This window comes from Saccopteryx leptura, chromosome 2 (genome assembly GCF_036850995.1).
Source record: "Saccopteryx leptura isolate mSacLep1 chromosome 2, mSacLep1_pri_phased_curated, whole genome shotgun sequence".
Classification (NCBI taxonomy): Eukaryota; Metazoa; Chordata; class Mammalia; order Chiroptera; family Emballonuridae; genus Saccopteryx; species Saccopteryx leptura.
This window is the reverse complement of record NC_089504.1, coordinates 52,929,015-52,944,276: the sequence shown is the minus strand read 5'-3', so window position 1 is coordinate 52,944,276 and position 15,262 is coordinate 52,929,015. Positions and strand designations below refer to the sequence as shown.

General features: G+C 38.9%; 1 protein-coding gene across 5 annotated transcripts in view; it reads right to left on the bottom strand.

The window, feature by feature from the left end:
* The window catches only part of TRPM6 (transient receptor potential cation channel subfamily M member 6), a 186,769-nt gene that overhangs the window by 63,844 nt on the left and 107,663 nt on the right, over window positions 1-15,262 (bottom strand). For all 5 annotated transcript variants that reach the window (XM_066367977.1, XM_066367980.1, XM_066367978.1 and 2 more), the window contains 6 exons: window positions 12,149-12,277; window positions 10,585-10,836; window positions 8,560-8,734; window positions 8,318-8,432; window positions 4,333-4,526; window positions 1,454-1,586 (listed from right to left, as the gene is read on the bottom strand). In XM_066367977.1, the coding sequence (XP_066224074.1) occupies window positions 1,454-1,586; window positions 4,333-4,526; window positions 8,318-8,432; window positions 8,560-8,734; window positions 10,585-10,836; window positions 12,149-12,277 (998 nt within the window). The remainder of the gene's footprint in view (window positions 1-1,453; window positions 1,587-4,332; window positions 4,527-8,317; window positions 8,433-8,559; window positions 8,735-10,584; window positions 10,837-12,148; window positions 12,278-15,262) is intronic.

The window sequence follows — 15,262 nt, the reverse complement described above, 5'->3', positions numbered from 1 at the left end:
TGAGACTCAGAGACATGGATAAGAATGTGATGGTAATGGGAGGGGGGTGGTGAGGAAGGAGAGAGAGGGGGTGGGGGGGAGGGGAGGGGCACAAAAAGAAACAGATAGAAGGTCACAGAAGACAATATGACTTTGGGTGAGGGGTATGCAACATAATCAAATGTCAAAATAATCTGGAGATGTTTTCTCTGAACAAATGTAACCTGATTTATCAATGTCACTGCATTAAAATTAATAATAAAAAAATGCATGCAGCACACGCTGTCCTCCATATTTTAACGCAACGCTGTATACCTACAATTAGTAGTACGCCCACAATATCTTTGCTCCTACTACAGTTTCTGAATATGTTCACTCTCTCCAAAACATATTCTCTCCTTGAACCTCTGAATGGCCTCCTTGCACGGTCCCCTCAAACCACACATGCCCACAGGCATTCTCAGCTGGTGAGTCTGCTGTGAGATCTGTGTCCTAACCCTGGCTGCATCCCCTTGCACACTGGCCATATTCTCTCCTGGCTTCCTGCTCCACTGCACCCCTTCTCAAGGACTTCACTGTAGCAAGTCACTGCCTCCCTTCTCCTGCACCTGCAGTTTCTCCCTTGCTGGTGGATCATTTCCAAGACATTCTGTTTCTGTTGTCTTTACATGTGCAACAAAATAGAAGAACTCTGCCATGTTCCCATGTTCCTCCTTGCTTCTCTTCACAGTAAAACTTCTCATAAGAGCTATCTGTAATTGCTATCCCCATTTCCTTTCACCCTCTACCCATTTTATCCACCAACTCCACTGCAAAATGAACTGCTAGTCAGGTACCCCAAGACTTCATGACTCCTGATACAACCAGCACGGTACACTGGACCTCCTCCAGGCCTGCCTGCTGTGCCTGGACACCCTTGCTGCCTCGGGCACCTGCACTTGCTGCTCCCTCAGCCAGGCATGCCTTGCTCCAGATGTTCTGCCTGACCCACTTCCCTCGGGTCTCCCTGCCTCAACTACCTCAGAGTGACCCGTCTGAGGCCACCCAAACCTGTCCCATCCAACCCCCAACTCTGGCAGACCCCTCACCATCACCGTTTTCCATTCTTTTATACTACTTTATTTTTCTTCATTGCTCTTTTACTGCCAGATATTAAATTACATATTTCTTTTATATGTTTCCTGGTTTACTTTTTCTCCCTCAGCCCCTCACCCCTCCATATGCACACCCTATATTGTAAGTCCTATGAAGGCAGGCACTCTCATCTCTTATTCACCACTCACTTCCAGTAACTAGAAGACTTCCAGGTACACAGTAGATGTCCAATAAACATGCATTAATTATATAAATATTATATGCTATAGAGAACCCAAACCTCTGGGTTTTGAAAGTTGATCTTTGTACTTTTTTAGGCATTCTAGTAGAATCAGATTTGGGTAGTCATTTGGGGATGAAAAATACACATATTGGTTACCTTTCTGATGTCACTCGGATTCGTTCCTCGCAACTACAATTCAGAACTTCCATCTTCTCATGGAAGTATTTCTCCACACACTGTTCTTCAAAATCATGAAGTTTTTTCAGATCCTCCTTACTCAGGTAGAGTTCTGTGGAGATAAGTATGTTACCCAAAAAGAATCATTATTCACCTTTAATAGGAAACTGATACAGTTCACAAGTGGTTCTTCTTCCACTTGTGTTGAGATTTAATAAACTGTAGCTTATATGATAAAACTTCCGTGCCTTGTCAGACTGTATTCGTTGTATTACTGGAAATGTTAGTCCTGTTTTTTCTGTTAATAGGCATGGGAATTTGAAGATGATTCACGTGGAAAAGATATGTCCTCTTCAATACTTAAACAGGTTAAAATATTTTTACACATGAACAAAAATTCACTATGTAGTTAATCCTTGAATCACATGGGGGTTGGGGGAGTAAACTCCTGCTCAGTCAAAAATCCACATATAACTTTAGACTCCCCCAAAATAAATTGTCTTTTCTTCCCTGTCAGCTGTTTTATCTATCAAAATGACAGTGAATAAACTCTACATTAAAAGTAAGGCTAGAAGTCGAAGTCTTTTGAAATCAATCCAGTAAGTGTAAGGAAGTTTTACCTCATTACTCTGAGTGTGTGTATATTAAATTCTATTGGAAAATGATACATTATTACCAGTCAATCACCAATGGAGGCTATCTACCTTCTCTAACAGAATTATAATTAAATTCATCTATAGATGCACTGATGCAATTCTACATCAAATTTCAGCAGTCATTCGGTCTACCAACTTGGCACTCACTCTGACATCACTGGAAAATACATCTTTTGAGCAAGTTTCTAATATTTGGAAAATAAAATAATGGTGTTGCAAAAAAAGGGAAAACCTAGAAAGTTCTCTTTCTTCAAAAATTTCACTTAAACTAGAGAAAAAAAAGAACCATTTTAGTTCTCTAGAATTTATTAGAAGTGGAAGTGTTCCGTTACTTTCCCATAAGAGACAAAATATTAATTTAAAATTGAGAAACATGGCTAAAAGAAAACAATATTCAACTGCATGTTTTATGATTTTATTGTGTAGAAGACTCTTTCAAATACTAAAACAAACAAACAAGCAAAAACCAGTATCTCCCCAACCCTAAATATCTGTTTGCATTAAAGAATATCCTATGAACAAGAAAGTTATTACTATTGTCATGATTTGAACCTCCTGTGGATTCTTGAGAGCAAACAATCCACAGAGCAATTCCAATAACAGATGCCTCTTGTAGCATGTGGAGCATTCTTGAGATTTTCCGCCAGGTGGCACTGCTGTCCTGTATGGAAATATCTTGATCTTCGATACAGAAGAGTGGAAGCAATCCCACAAAAATTCAAAAATTTCCAGAGCTCGAAGTAAAGAGAAAACTGATTTGAGTTTTATACCAGAACCATCCTATAAGCCCAGACCCAGGTGAGCCCAGGAAAGGTTCTTTGGTGTGGTGATAGGAAATCTGGCCAAATCCTAATTAATTCCAGAATCTCTCAAGAGGTTCCTGATCTATTAGGTTGCAATAGTTCTGCAGCAAGTGCCTAGTATGGAGCTCTATTAGAAGCCTAAGAGTTACGGGATAAGCCTTTAAGTTAACTTCAGTTGTGCTTTGGCTGCCTTATAAAGACTGACTCTCTTGTGGGGGAAGAAATAGAAAAGAAAAATAAATCTCCAAAGTAACTCCAGAGAACAATATTTCACACAACCAACTACCAGGAACAAAAGTCTATCACCCTGTCAACCTTGCAATAACACCAGTCCCCCTCAGGGCTCAGTGAGATGTATAAATACTCCGTAACCCCTAATCTGAAACTGCTGGAACAAGATGTGTTCTAGAATTTAGAATTGTTTTCTCTAGTTTTAGAAAAGTAAAGGAGTGCATATATCATAAACGAAGTAAAATCCCTAGCTGGGGCCAGAGAAGTCCCTGTAATCAAACACATGACTATTTTAGCAGCAAAATCAATAAATATTCACGCTACATGGGGTAAAGAGAATAAGTGGGTTCACATTAGTCTTATAAGCCACTTCTATCCAAATGAGTCTTCCCACAACTTACAAAGAAAAAAGACTTTCCATTTTCAGAGGTACTTTGGATTTAGAATTTGGGATAAAGGATTGTGGATTTATGCCACCTATTTGTTCTATATTGAGGAATTATCTGGAAATGGGTCTGGTATCAATAGTGGGATTGCTTGATAGGAACAATGGGAGAGCTGTAAAAGCACAATAAGGAATGTTCTCCTACAATGATTAGTATGCCAGTCATACCATGCAGTCAAGATCTGGCTAAGCAAAATGAACTAGGAGAATCTCAAACTATATAGACTTAAGCTTTGCAGAGAGACAGAAAGAGAGAGGAAAAGAACGAACCCACTCTTCTGCATCCTGAGTTGAAGTTCTTGAAGATGTGAAGCATCCATTCAGAATCACCTCCACATTCAGCAGATTACAGAACGAGAGAACCACAACTGCTTAATAAGTTAAGCAAAACATCTTGCTTATCTATTTTCCTTAGACCATGAATTGTCAGGTCAGCAGAGAAAACACAGGAGACGTAAAGCTTTCACACATTCAAACAGAGATCCTGTTCCTACCTATTCCTTTCTTTTAAAGTATCAGATAATCTTGGCAAGTGGCACTACAACCACATAATGAAATCAATGTATTTACTGAGACCAGCTCTTTAGTTGATACTCTATTGTCAGTTAACTCCCAGAACCTTCCATCCTGTGCCCTGAATTTAATTGACAATGCTGCGATGTGTCTTCAGCTTGGATCTCCACTCTTTACTCTCTTCCTCCTGCCCCACCAATGAAAACTTACTTAATCCAACATCACCCTCTTCTTGGTCACTTGGAGCTGGATGATGGCAAAGACAGCGAAGGAAGAAACCAACGTGGTTCAGCAGGATGAAAGGTGGGGGCAGCCATGGCTTCTCATGGTAGGTCATGATGTACCGATAGCGATTGTATTTCCACAATTTATTTGAAATGGATTTCATATCTACATAAACATTACTGTAAATTGTAATAAGAGAGGAAATAGGTTTTAATATGGAATCCTGAAATATAACATATTTTTTCCTTTATTTTCCAACTTTTATGATTGATTCACCTTATATTACCAGATTAGTCAATGAAAACAATATTCACCATATTTCTAATTATTCTTCCACCAAACAAAACACATTAATCACCTTCTGCAATCAACTATCTAGTCATAATAATAAAAAAAAATGTAGAAATTACCATCAAAAAGAAGAAAATGATAACATTTTAAATGCAATGAACAGAAACTGCATCTGGAACTGAACATTATTGTTGGTTCACCATGTCTTCTCACATAAGCTCCTTTCAGTCCAAAATTCATCATTCATGGTAAACTGCATTAATGTTCCTCTACATCATCAGCCTTATAAACAGATTCTCTTAATGACAAACGTGAGAACTGCTAGAATAATTCTAGCTAAAACACCCAAACAAACTAATATTAATGAAGAAGAAAAGACAGGGAAAAAGCATAAATTCATTCTAAAAGAAACCAATAAGTACTGCTTCTAATTAGAAGGTAGATATATTATTTAGATAAAGTTTACAATAAAAGTATCTGTTAATTGGTAGGCCAGCTTAGATGTTCCCTTTAATTAAATCAATTATAATATGCAGATAGTACAGTAAGTATACTGACATTATAAAATATCCTATTAGGTTGTGGTAGGTGGTACAGTTCTTCAGTTATTCTAAAACAACATCCTCTTAACTACTTAGCTTTAAGTCTATAACATGATGAGGCCATGACAAAACAGAACATCCATTTTAACATGTCACCTAGATTAATATAAAATTAAGTCTCTTTAGAGAGAGATAGCAGAGAAGTACTTGAGAAAGGCAGCCAAATTAAGCAAATAAAAACATAGGCAACTCTAAACTGGAATAATGACAAAGAAAGTAACCAGGACTATTCTGGAGAAAGCCAGTTCAGGAAGAGAGTAAGGGGCACATTTCACAAAGTCCGCAAAGTGAATGAAGGAAAGAGATGACTGAGTTTTAACAGTAGTTCTCAAAGTGGTCACTAACCCAGAAGCAACAATATCACCTAAAAATTGTCAGAAATGCAAATTCTTGGGCCTCATCCCAGATCTATCATATTAGAAACTCCAGAGGTAGACATTATAGCAATTTGTAGCTCAGTAATCTCTCCAGGTGATTCTCCTGCATGATCAAGTCTGAGAACCATCAGATTACTGTCCACCAGCAGTGTATTTCAGGTTCTCAGTAATTATAGGTATTAAGAACTGTGAAGGGGCTCCTGTATAAGTAGACAGATTTTGCCTTTCTCACCTTGTTTGGTCCTCAATGTGCTCATCTCTAAAGCGAGAAAACTGGTCTATGTGAGAATCTCTCTACCTCTCTTGATACCTGATGTTTTTGAGAAACAAAAATCTCACATCTTTCTCTTGATATTATTTAATATATCAAAAAGTAGCTATGCCTGACCAGGCAGTGGTGCAGTGCATAGAGCGTCAAACTGGGACAGAGAGGACCCAGGTTCAAAACCCTGAGGTCGCCGGCTTGAGCACAGGCTCATCCGGCTTGAGCATGAGCTCACTAGCTTGAGTGCAGGGTCAGTGGCTTGAGTGTGGGATCATAGACATGACTCAAAGGTCACTGGCTCGAAGCCCAATGTCACTGGCTTGAGCAAGGGGTCACTCATTCTGCTGTAGCCCCCCCATCAAGGCACATATGAGAAAGCAATCAATGAACAACTAAGGTGCTACAATGAAGAACTGATGCTTCTCATCTCTCTCCGTTCCTGTCTATCTGTCCCTATCTGTCCCTCTCTCTGACATTCTCTCTGTTGCTGTCAAAAAAATTTGCTATAATAACTAAACACCAATAAATTTTAAAATTCATAAAATGTTGAATTTAAAAGTAATAAAAACTATCATATAATCTTGCAAAAAGCAGGAAGGTATGCCCTCCCTACTACGTGTAAGTCATTTTTCTAGTGTTCTGGCTTATTTTGCCTTCCTCCACCATTTACCTTCTCTACTTTCTTTAATTAGATTCATGCATTGATTTCCTTTTTCTTAGTTTTGTAGCACTTGTGGTAAATTCATGAGAAAAAAACCCAAAATAAACCAAAATTACCAATTTATACTTGAGGAGCTTATAGTCTAGTAGAGAAGCCAGATAAACAGAAAAATACAATATGTAAATTATAAAATTATATTTGTATATATAATGTAAGTGGGTATAAAGAAAGAAGAGAAGGACTGGGTATGCCTAAGAGACGACTAAAGAATAGGGGACTGCACTTGTAAATATCAGCCTTCAGTTAGGCCTGATTCAAAAGGGAATGTTTGGGCAAAGACTTGAAAAGGGTGAAGGAATAAATCACACTGATGTCTGGGAAGAGCATTCCAAACAGAGGGAACAGCAAAGGCAAACACACCTGTGTTGCTTGGAAAACTATGAGGGGACAATGTGGTTGGAAAGAAACGGATTAGGGGGAAAGTAGTGTGATGTGTGGTTCGAGAGGGAGAAGGGAAGCCAAGTGACATAGGGCCCTCTAGGTCATGGTAAGAACTTTGACTTTTATCCAGAATGCAATGGAAACTACTGAAGAATCTGGTGCAGAGGGGTGACATCACGCAGGGTATGTTTGTAAAGTGTCATTGTGCTGATAAAAAAATATAGAGTCAAAAACAGAAGCAGAAAAATAAATTAGAAGGCTCTGTAGTAGCGGTGGGGTGGTGAGAGGTGGCTGGAATGGTGATCTATTTGAAGGCAGAGTCATTCCTAACAGTTTAGAGTTGAAAGTACTAGAGGCATTAAGAATGAATCCAAGGCCTTTGGTCTGAGTATCTGGAAAGATGGAACTTTGAAGAAAACGTGTGGTCTTCCTCATAGATTTTGGGAAAACTATAAGTAAAATAAGTACATGTTGGGAAAGAGGAGAGATCAAGAATTTGAACATTTAAAATTTTAGAAATCTATCATATATCTGACTAGCGATGGAAGGGGGTTGTTGGACCTACAGGACTGAAGTTCAAGGAAAAAAATTGGGGCTAGGCCTAACCTGTGGTGATGCAGTGATGAAGCGTTGACCTGGAATGCAAAGGTCACCAGTTCAAAACCCTTGGCTTGCCTAGTCAAGGCCTATACAACAAGCAATCAACAAACAACTAAAATGAAGCAACTAATAGTTGATACTTCTTGCTTCCCCTGGCACCCTGTAAAATCTATAAATAAAATCTTTAAAAAAGAATTGGTGCTAGAGATATAAATTAGGATTTGTCAGTATATACAGGAAACTATCCAAGATCACCAAAGTGTAAATAAAAGACAAGCCTGGTCTGGGCCCAGGGGAATTCCAATGTTAAAAAGTTAAGAAGATGACCCAGAGAAGGAGACTGAGAATAAGTGAAAAGTGAGATAGAAGAAAACAAAAACTAAGATATACTGGGAGCCAAGTGAAGAAAAAATATCAAGTGTTCCTTAGCTAACTTTCAATCTCATCAACTATTATTTTTTCATAATTCCAACTATACTTAATTACAATGTATGATTTTCTTTCATTCTGCTTTTATGATACGTTCTATTAATATTTTTTTCTCTTCTCATAGTCTACTGTCTTCCTAACAGTAGTTTCATGGCCATATTTTAAAATAGTATTGATAGTAATAAGCTATGGGACACACAAAAAAATCAAAGGTTACATGTTCAACATACATGGGAATCTACTCAAAATACTTGTCCTCATTTTGATTCGAACAAAATAATCACATTTGATGAAAATAACCTACTTGAAAAAAGCAATTAACAGGTTCACCATGATGATATATTGCACGAAGAGGTAGACAGCTTGAAGAAATGGAGTAAGAAAAGAACCAGGAGGGCAAGATGACTTGCCTGAACAAACTACAAAAAAGAAAAAAAAGAAGAATTTAAAAGAATGAGATATGATGAATCATAGTCCTATGCTTCTAAGCAAATATTTTGCACATTAACTTCGAATACTAGAAATTTGATGAACTCTCCTACTCACCGTCAATATCTGGTGCGTAGACTTCTCCATACATCATCCAGTAGGGCTCAAATACAATATCTCGTGCGAGGCTCCACGACGGAGGCTCCTTTGGCGAAAGGATGGCCTTGCGTGCCACTCCGAAGCTCAGCAGGACGATGGCCATTATGATCACAATGTAGAACATGTTTGCTGTCTGTAAAATAGCACAGCACCACAAGAATTTTATCATATATTTGAAATTTAAAACAAAATACTAGCAACAATCATAATCATATGTGTCAATAATACGATTGCCTGGTCATTGAACAATATGTCCTAGTCCATACAAAGATGGATGTCCTTTGGCTAAAGCATTTTGTTTTCCCTGCACAGTATGTGTTTTACATCAATGTGGCCTATGGAATACCATAAATTTGCTAACAGGAGAGAATCTGTGTTTCTTTTCTTAAGCTGTAATGAAATGTGAACAGCCTGTGATTAGCTAATATCCAACTTTTCACCAATCGGACCAGAGATTAGAAAAAGAAAAAAATCATAGGGGTACTTAAATTAGTAAAATGGTTCTTTATTTCCATAATTATTTTCAAGAACTGATTGGAGTGTGAGAAATGGCTCAGGCAAAGAATCTGCTGAAAAAATCCAAGCTACTGAGTACCCTAACGAAGTGGGGGACCCCCAAAACAAAAAAAATGCAAAAAGCAACTATGAAAGAATATTTGTGAAATCCAGTGGTTCATAAGTCTCAAACACCTAGACTTTGTATTCAAAGTAAGTTTTATTTTTATAATGCACAATAGAGAACAGCTTATAGGACACAGACCTCTGTGTTATAATTTTTAAAGGCCCTTTTACATAGTTCATTTCACTTACTAAATGTACATCAGCTCAGCCTGTTTGTTCACTGTGACAGAGACAATTATTCCATGAGCATTTAGAGCTTCTCTACATTTCTTAGCCTTTCTTCCATGAGGCCAATGGGCTATGGAGAGACAGTGACTTGAGTCACTTCTGGCCCAGAGTAGTCAAAAGTCATTAGACTTTCCCCATTCCACTTATTCCCTGTCATAGGAGACCTTAGAAGCCACGGGCTGACATTGCTAGTCACAAGATGAAAGGATTCTGGATCCCTGAGTCACTGAATAGAGGAAAGCCCCGTGAGCATTCATCAAACTTTGCATTAGGGAAAAAGAAACTTGTGTAACTCACTCAGCTATTTTGGTTACCTCAGCATAACCTATCTAATTAATACCAAAGTCACAAAGACCACAGAACACATTGCTGGTCTTAAAGAAAAGTCTATCTTGGAATCCTGGAGGTGCTCCCTTTTCTATCCTCTTCCTCTGTTTCAGCACTAACCTTCCTTCTCATGAATTAGCCAGTGAGAATTCTAGAAGAAAAAGCAAAGATGATCTTGAGGTACTGTATTCCTAGCAGCTGGGTCTTACATCCTGTGCACAGCCAGGGGGATGAGGCTAATTCAACTGCATAGTGAGTGCCAATGACAAAGCTGAGTGGCCCAGATTTGAATCCTGGCTCCCCTATTGGGAAACTTACTAAAATGAATAAATTTACTAAAATTAAAAAATACCTATCTCATAAAGTTGAAAAGTATATGAATTAATCTATACCAACTACTTAGAACAGTGTGTGGCCCATAGTAATCACATAGCCAACTGGAGAGTTGGCTGGAGATGAAACAATAAAAAAGTAAATCAATAATTTAGCAGAAAATATTGTTGGTGGTAGTTTTACACAAATCTAGTCCTTAGGAATTACCATACTCAAGAGACAAATTTGATTCAATCTCATAACATCTGGTCCTTATTCCAAAAGTGTAAACTTGGAATCCTAATCAACCACCTGATATGCTACATAAGGACGTCTGTTAAATATGAGTTTGCGGTTAAAAGAAAGTAGTGATGAAGTGATGTAATTCTCTGTACGTCTATACATAATTTCAAAACTTAAACTATTCAATGTGAACCATAAAAGTAGGTAGGAGCATAAAAAGGGCATGAGAATACAGAAGCAGACTGTACTCACCATTTTTGCAATCATGGTCACGTATGGACCTGCATGCTGATTCACAGCAAAGAAGTCCAGGAGCCGTGAGAACCAGAATATGATGTCAATGCAGTATATAAGCCTTCCTGCTGTATGAAGGGGAGGGTCACCCCACCGAAGGCCAAAACCAACCAAAAACAGGGCAGTCGCCACAGTTTCCATTAGGTTCCAGTACTCATTAATCCATACCTTTACCTTCTGAGTAAACTTTTCAGGTTCTGAACTACAAACCTAAAAGAAGATAGAAGAAGGAAACTTAATGAATGAGGTATAATCCGAGAGTCTCATCAATATCATCTCCTTTAATACATCAACCGTTTCATTTAAGGTGTAATTTAAATCCTGCCAAATAATAGATCACAAGGGGATTTTGGAGACTTAAATTATCCTTGGGTAATTATTTAAACAATTCTATAAATATTAGCCAGCTATTTGAAACCCTAAACAGAAATTTTTTTAAAGTAGTTTTTCTAGCTTTCATTAATCCTAAAATAACACAAGGAAATACCAAGACATTGTAAAACTTAATATTGCAATATTAATGCATAGCTACAACTCCATTTCATGTGGTAAAAACAGGTGCAATGAAGACTGGTTTGAAACCAAGGAATTCTATAATCTAGCCCTACTCACTCTTTAGTGAGTTGTTGACAGATTAATTATAGTGTGATACTAGAACTCACTAGTACAAGAAATTATCCTGTAACAAATATCAGACAAACTGAAATGTAAAACAGTAAACCTATTTCCCTTGAAGGCCAAAAATGGTAGAATTCAGATGTTTTTCTTTCTGAATTGTTTTCTATAATCTATAAATCAATAGTAACAAGCAAACAATAAGTATAATTACTATGAATACATTTTCTTAGTCTATAACATTGGTCAAATTAGTTCTAGGAGAAAAATCAATGTATGTAAATGTGTAGACATAGATATACACATTGGTATCTAAAACAGTCTATGTCATAACTGCATGTGATTACAGTTATTACTGCATTATTCATTTTTAAAGTGACTCATTGCAAACTAAAAACAAAATTTTGTCTTTTTTTTTTTTTTGGACTACTTGCCCCAGAAGAATTTTCAAAGATATTTATCAGAATCTCTCAAAAGCCATAAGTTAATTTTTTACTTATTGTACAACTTTGACCATGTATGTGCTACTCTGGGATGCACTGATAATTTCCAAGTAACGCTAGGCTATGAACAATCAATACTATTTACCCCCAAAAAAACAACATTTCCAGGAAACCAAAGAGTTGAAAGGTCTAATAAAAATTAGATAGCATCACTCTAGGATGGATCACACTAAGATGTCCTTGCAAACAACTGATTTCAAAGAGCAGTAACCAAAAGAATGTCACTGGCTAAGATAGAGGATTGCAATCAGAAATTCTCTTCTAAACACCCTTCCTGCAGTGCACAAATCAGAATCACCATGGTCTGTCACACCCTCACCCTTGACCTGTTCATTTTCCTCGCCAGAGCCCGGAACACCTCTTGCAGAGGTGTGTGGAAGACAAAGGGAGACAGGATAGCTCACCTCTCTGACTTTCTCAATGGCATTGGTGAAGATGTACATGATAACGAGCCACTCCTGCATGCTGGGCTGGGGCTGCATCTCCACCAACACAGTGTAAGTGAACAGCATGAGGAATGCCAAGTACACCATCTGTGAGGGGGACACACATTCCCAGGGCGTGAGTGATGGTCATAATGGAGGAGGCTAAGGAGACACGGACCGAGCTGAGCAGAAACACACAAGTGACCTTCAATGTGATAACATGAAAATATCATACAACTCAGACCACCCTCTGATTATTGATGACCTAATATTGAGGAAAAAGCAAGAATCAGTTTTATATTCTAGGAATAAGGAGCAGGAGTGAAAAAAATCACCATTTTCAAATGCATGGGCAAGGGTCACTTTCTTTCCCTGTTCGCTCCTCATCAGAATTTCCAGAACACTGACCATTCCAGAATGGGCATTTTTAGGCTAACACCAAGCCAAGACGGAACCACATACTCCTCATCAGAATTTCCAGAACACTGACCATTCCAGAATGGGCATTTTTAGGCTAACACCAAGCCAAGAGGAGACCATATACCTTCTTCTCCATTTAAACATAGAAAACGTGTGTGTGCCAATCACACCAAGTGAGTGGCATCAGTAGGTGCATATTTTCAAATATATATCATAATTCATGGCATTTACTATTGCTGGGAGTTTTTTATTTTATGTTAAAATATTCTGGTTAGTGAAAAAGTATTGTCCATATTTAATTACATTAAAGACTTTTGATGTCTTTATCTCAGCACTTGGCCTTACTCATGGTAGACATTCAAGAATATGTTACTTCAGACTTGGCCGGTGGCTAAGTGGATAGAGCGCCGGCCCAGTGTATGGATGTCCCAAGTTTGACTCCCAGTGGGCAGGGCACACAATAAAAGCAACAATCTGCTTCTCTCCCTCTCCCTCTCCTCTCTCTCTTCCCTTCCCACAGACAGTGGCTCAACTGGTTCAAGCATTGCTGTGGGTGCTGAGGATAGCTCGCTCTAAGAACAGGTTGCTGGGTGGATCCCCTTCTGGGACCATACCAGGTGTCTGCCTCATTGTCTCTCTGCCTCTCACTGAAAAAAAAAAAAAAGAAGAAGAAGAAGAAGAAGTATGTTTGTGGGGTTTTTTATTCAGTGAGAGGAGGAGGGGCAGAGACAGACTCCAACATGATGCACCCCAACCAGGATCCATCTGGCAAGGCCCCTACCTAGCGATGCTCTACCCATTAGAGGCTGCTGCTCTGTTGCTCAGCAACTGAGCTCTTCCTAGCACCTCAGGCAGAGGGCATGGAGAGACCGTCAGCACCCAGGGCCAACTTGCTCCAATTAAGCCATGGCTGCAGAAGGGGAAGAGAGAGAGAGGGAGAGAGAAGCTCAAGGGGGAGAGGTAGAGAAGCAGATGGGCACTTCTCCTGTGCGCCCTGACTGGGAATCAAACCCAGGATATCCACATGCTGGGCCAACACTCTACCACTGAGCCAATTGGCCAGAGTTAACTGGGTATATTAAACAGAGATTTCCAAACTCTTAAAAGAATTAAAACACAGTAAACGCACACATATATATGTACATAGTGATAACAGCTTTGTAATGCTTTCTGACACTTTTACCTTCTTAAGATATATTCCCAGAAATAAAATAGCTGAGTACAAACATTTAAAACTGTGACACATATTACTAAATTGCCCACTAGAAAGGCTTTGCCAATTTCCAAGATCACAAAAAATGCATGAGATGGTGCCACACTTTATTTATTTATTTTTTATTTTTATGTATTCATTTTAGTGAGAGAGGAAGGAAGAGAGAGACAGGATCATCAAGCTGTTTCTAAATGTGCCCCAACCGGGAATTGGACCAGCAACCTCCATGCTTCGGGATGATGTTCCAACCAACTGAGTAATCCAGCCAGGGTGGTGCAGCCTTTAAACAGCTTCAAAGATAATACACAATGCTAGCTGACTAACACTTCTGCTAAAAATCCCAGGTCAGTAGATCGGTATGCAACAGAATTGAATGACAAGATAACCTGGACATGTTTTCTTTGAATATATGTACCCTGATTTATTGATGTCACCCCATTAAAATAAAAATTTATTTATAGCCCTGGCCGGTTGGCTCAGTGGTAGAGCATCAGCCTGGCGTGCAGAAGTCCGGGGTTCGATTCCCGGCCAGGGCACATAGGAGAGGTGCCCATCTGCTTCTCCACCCCTTCCCCTCTCCTTCCTCTCTCTCTCTTCCCCTCCCGCAGCAAGGCTCCATTGGAGCAAAGATGGCCCGGGCGTTGGGGATGGCTCCTTGGCCTCTGCCCCAGGCACTGGAGTGGCTCCGGTCACCACAGAGCCACGCCCAGGAGGGGCAGAGCATCGCCCCCTGGTGGGCGTGCCGGGTGGATCCCGGTCGGGCGCATGCGGGAGTCTGTCTGACTGTCTCTCCCCGTTTCCAGCTTCAGAAAGATTAAAAAAAAAAAAAAATTATTTATAAAAAAAAAAAAAAAGAAAAGAAAAAAAAATCCCAGGTCAGTAGAGAGAAAAATGGGTATGATTGTATAAGTGTTGGTTCATCTCACAAGAATCATTTTTTAAAAAATATTTATTTATTGATTTTGAGAGAAATAAAGAGAGAAGAAACATCAATTTGTTGTTCCACTTATCTATACATTCACTGGTTAATTCTTATATGTGCCCTGACCACAGATCAACCCGCAACCTTGGCATATCGGGACAAGTCTCTAACCAACTAAGCAACCTGACCAGGGCAAGAATCATTACTTTTACCATGGACCTCTATTTCCATGCCACCTTTTCTGTAGTAGAAAAGCTAACAAAAAATTAGGATAAATTCTATTAATCCTATACTTCCCTGGGTCTATGTCTCAAAGTCTGAGTATGTTTGATAACCCCTTAAAGATAAAGCTAATAAATCTGTTCTATCAAGTAGTCATTTTTTACATTATTGTCATTGTTTCGTGGTCACCAGACACTGTAGCACTATTGATTTTGGTAGTATTGCTTCTGACTCTTTTTCTTTTCCATTCTTAAAAAAAAGATCTGAAAGTCCTGGATAGGTCACTCAGTGGATATAGCAACATCCCAGCATGTCA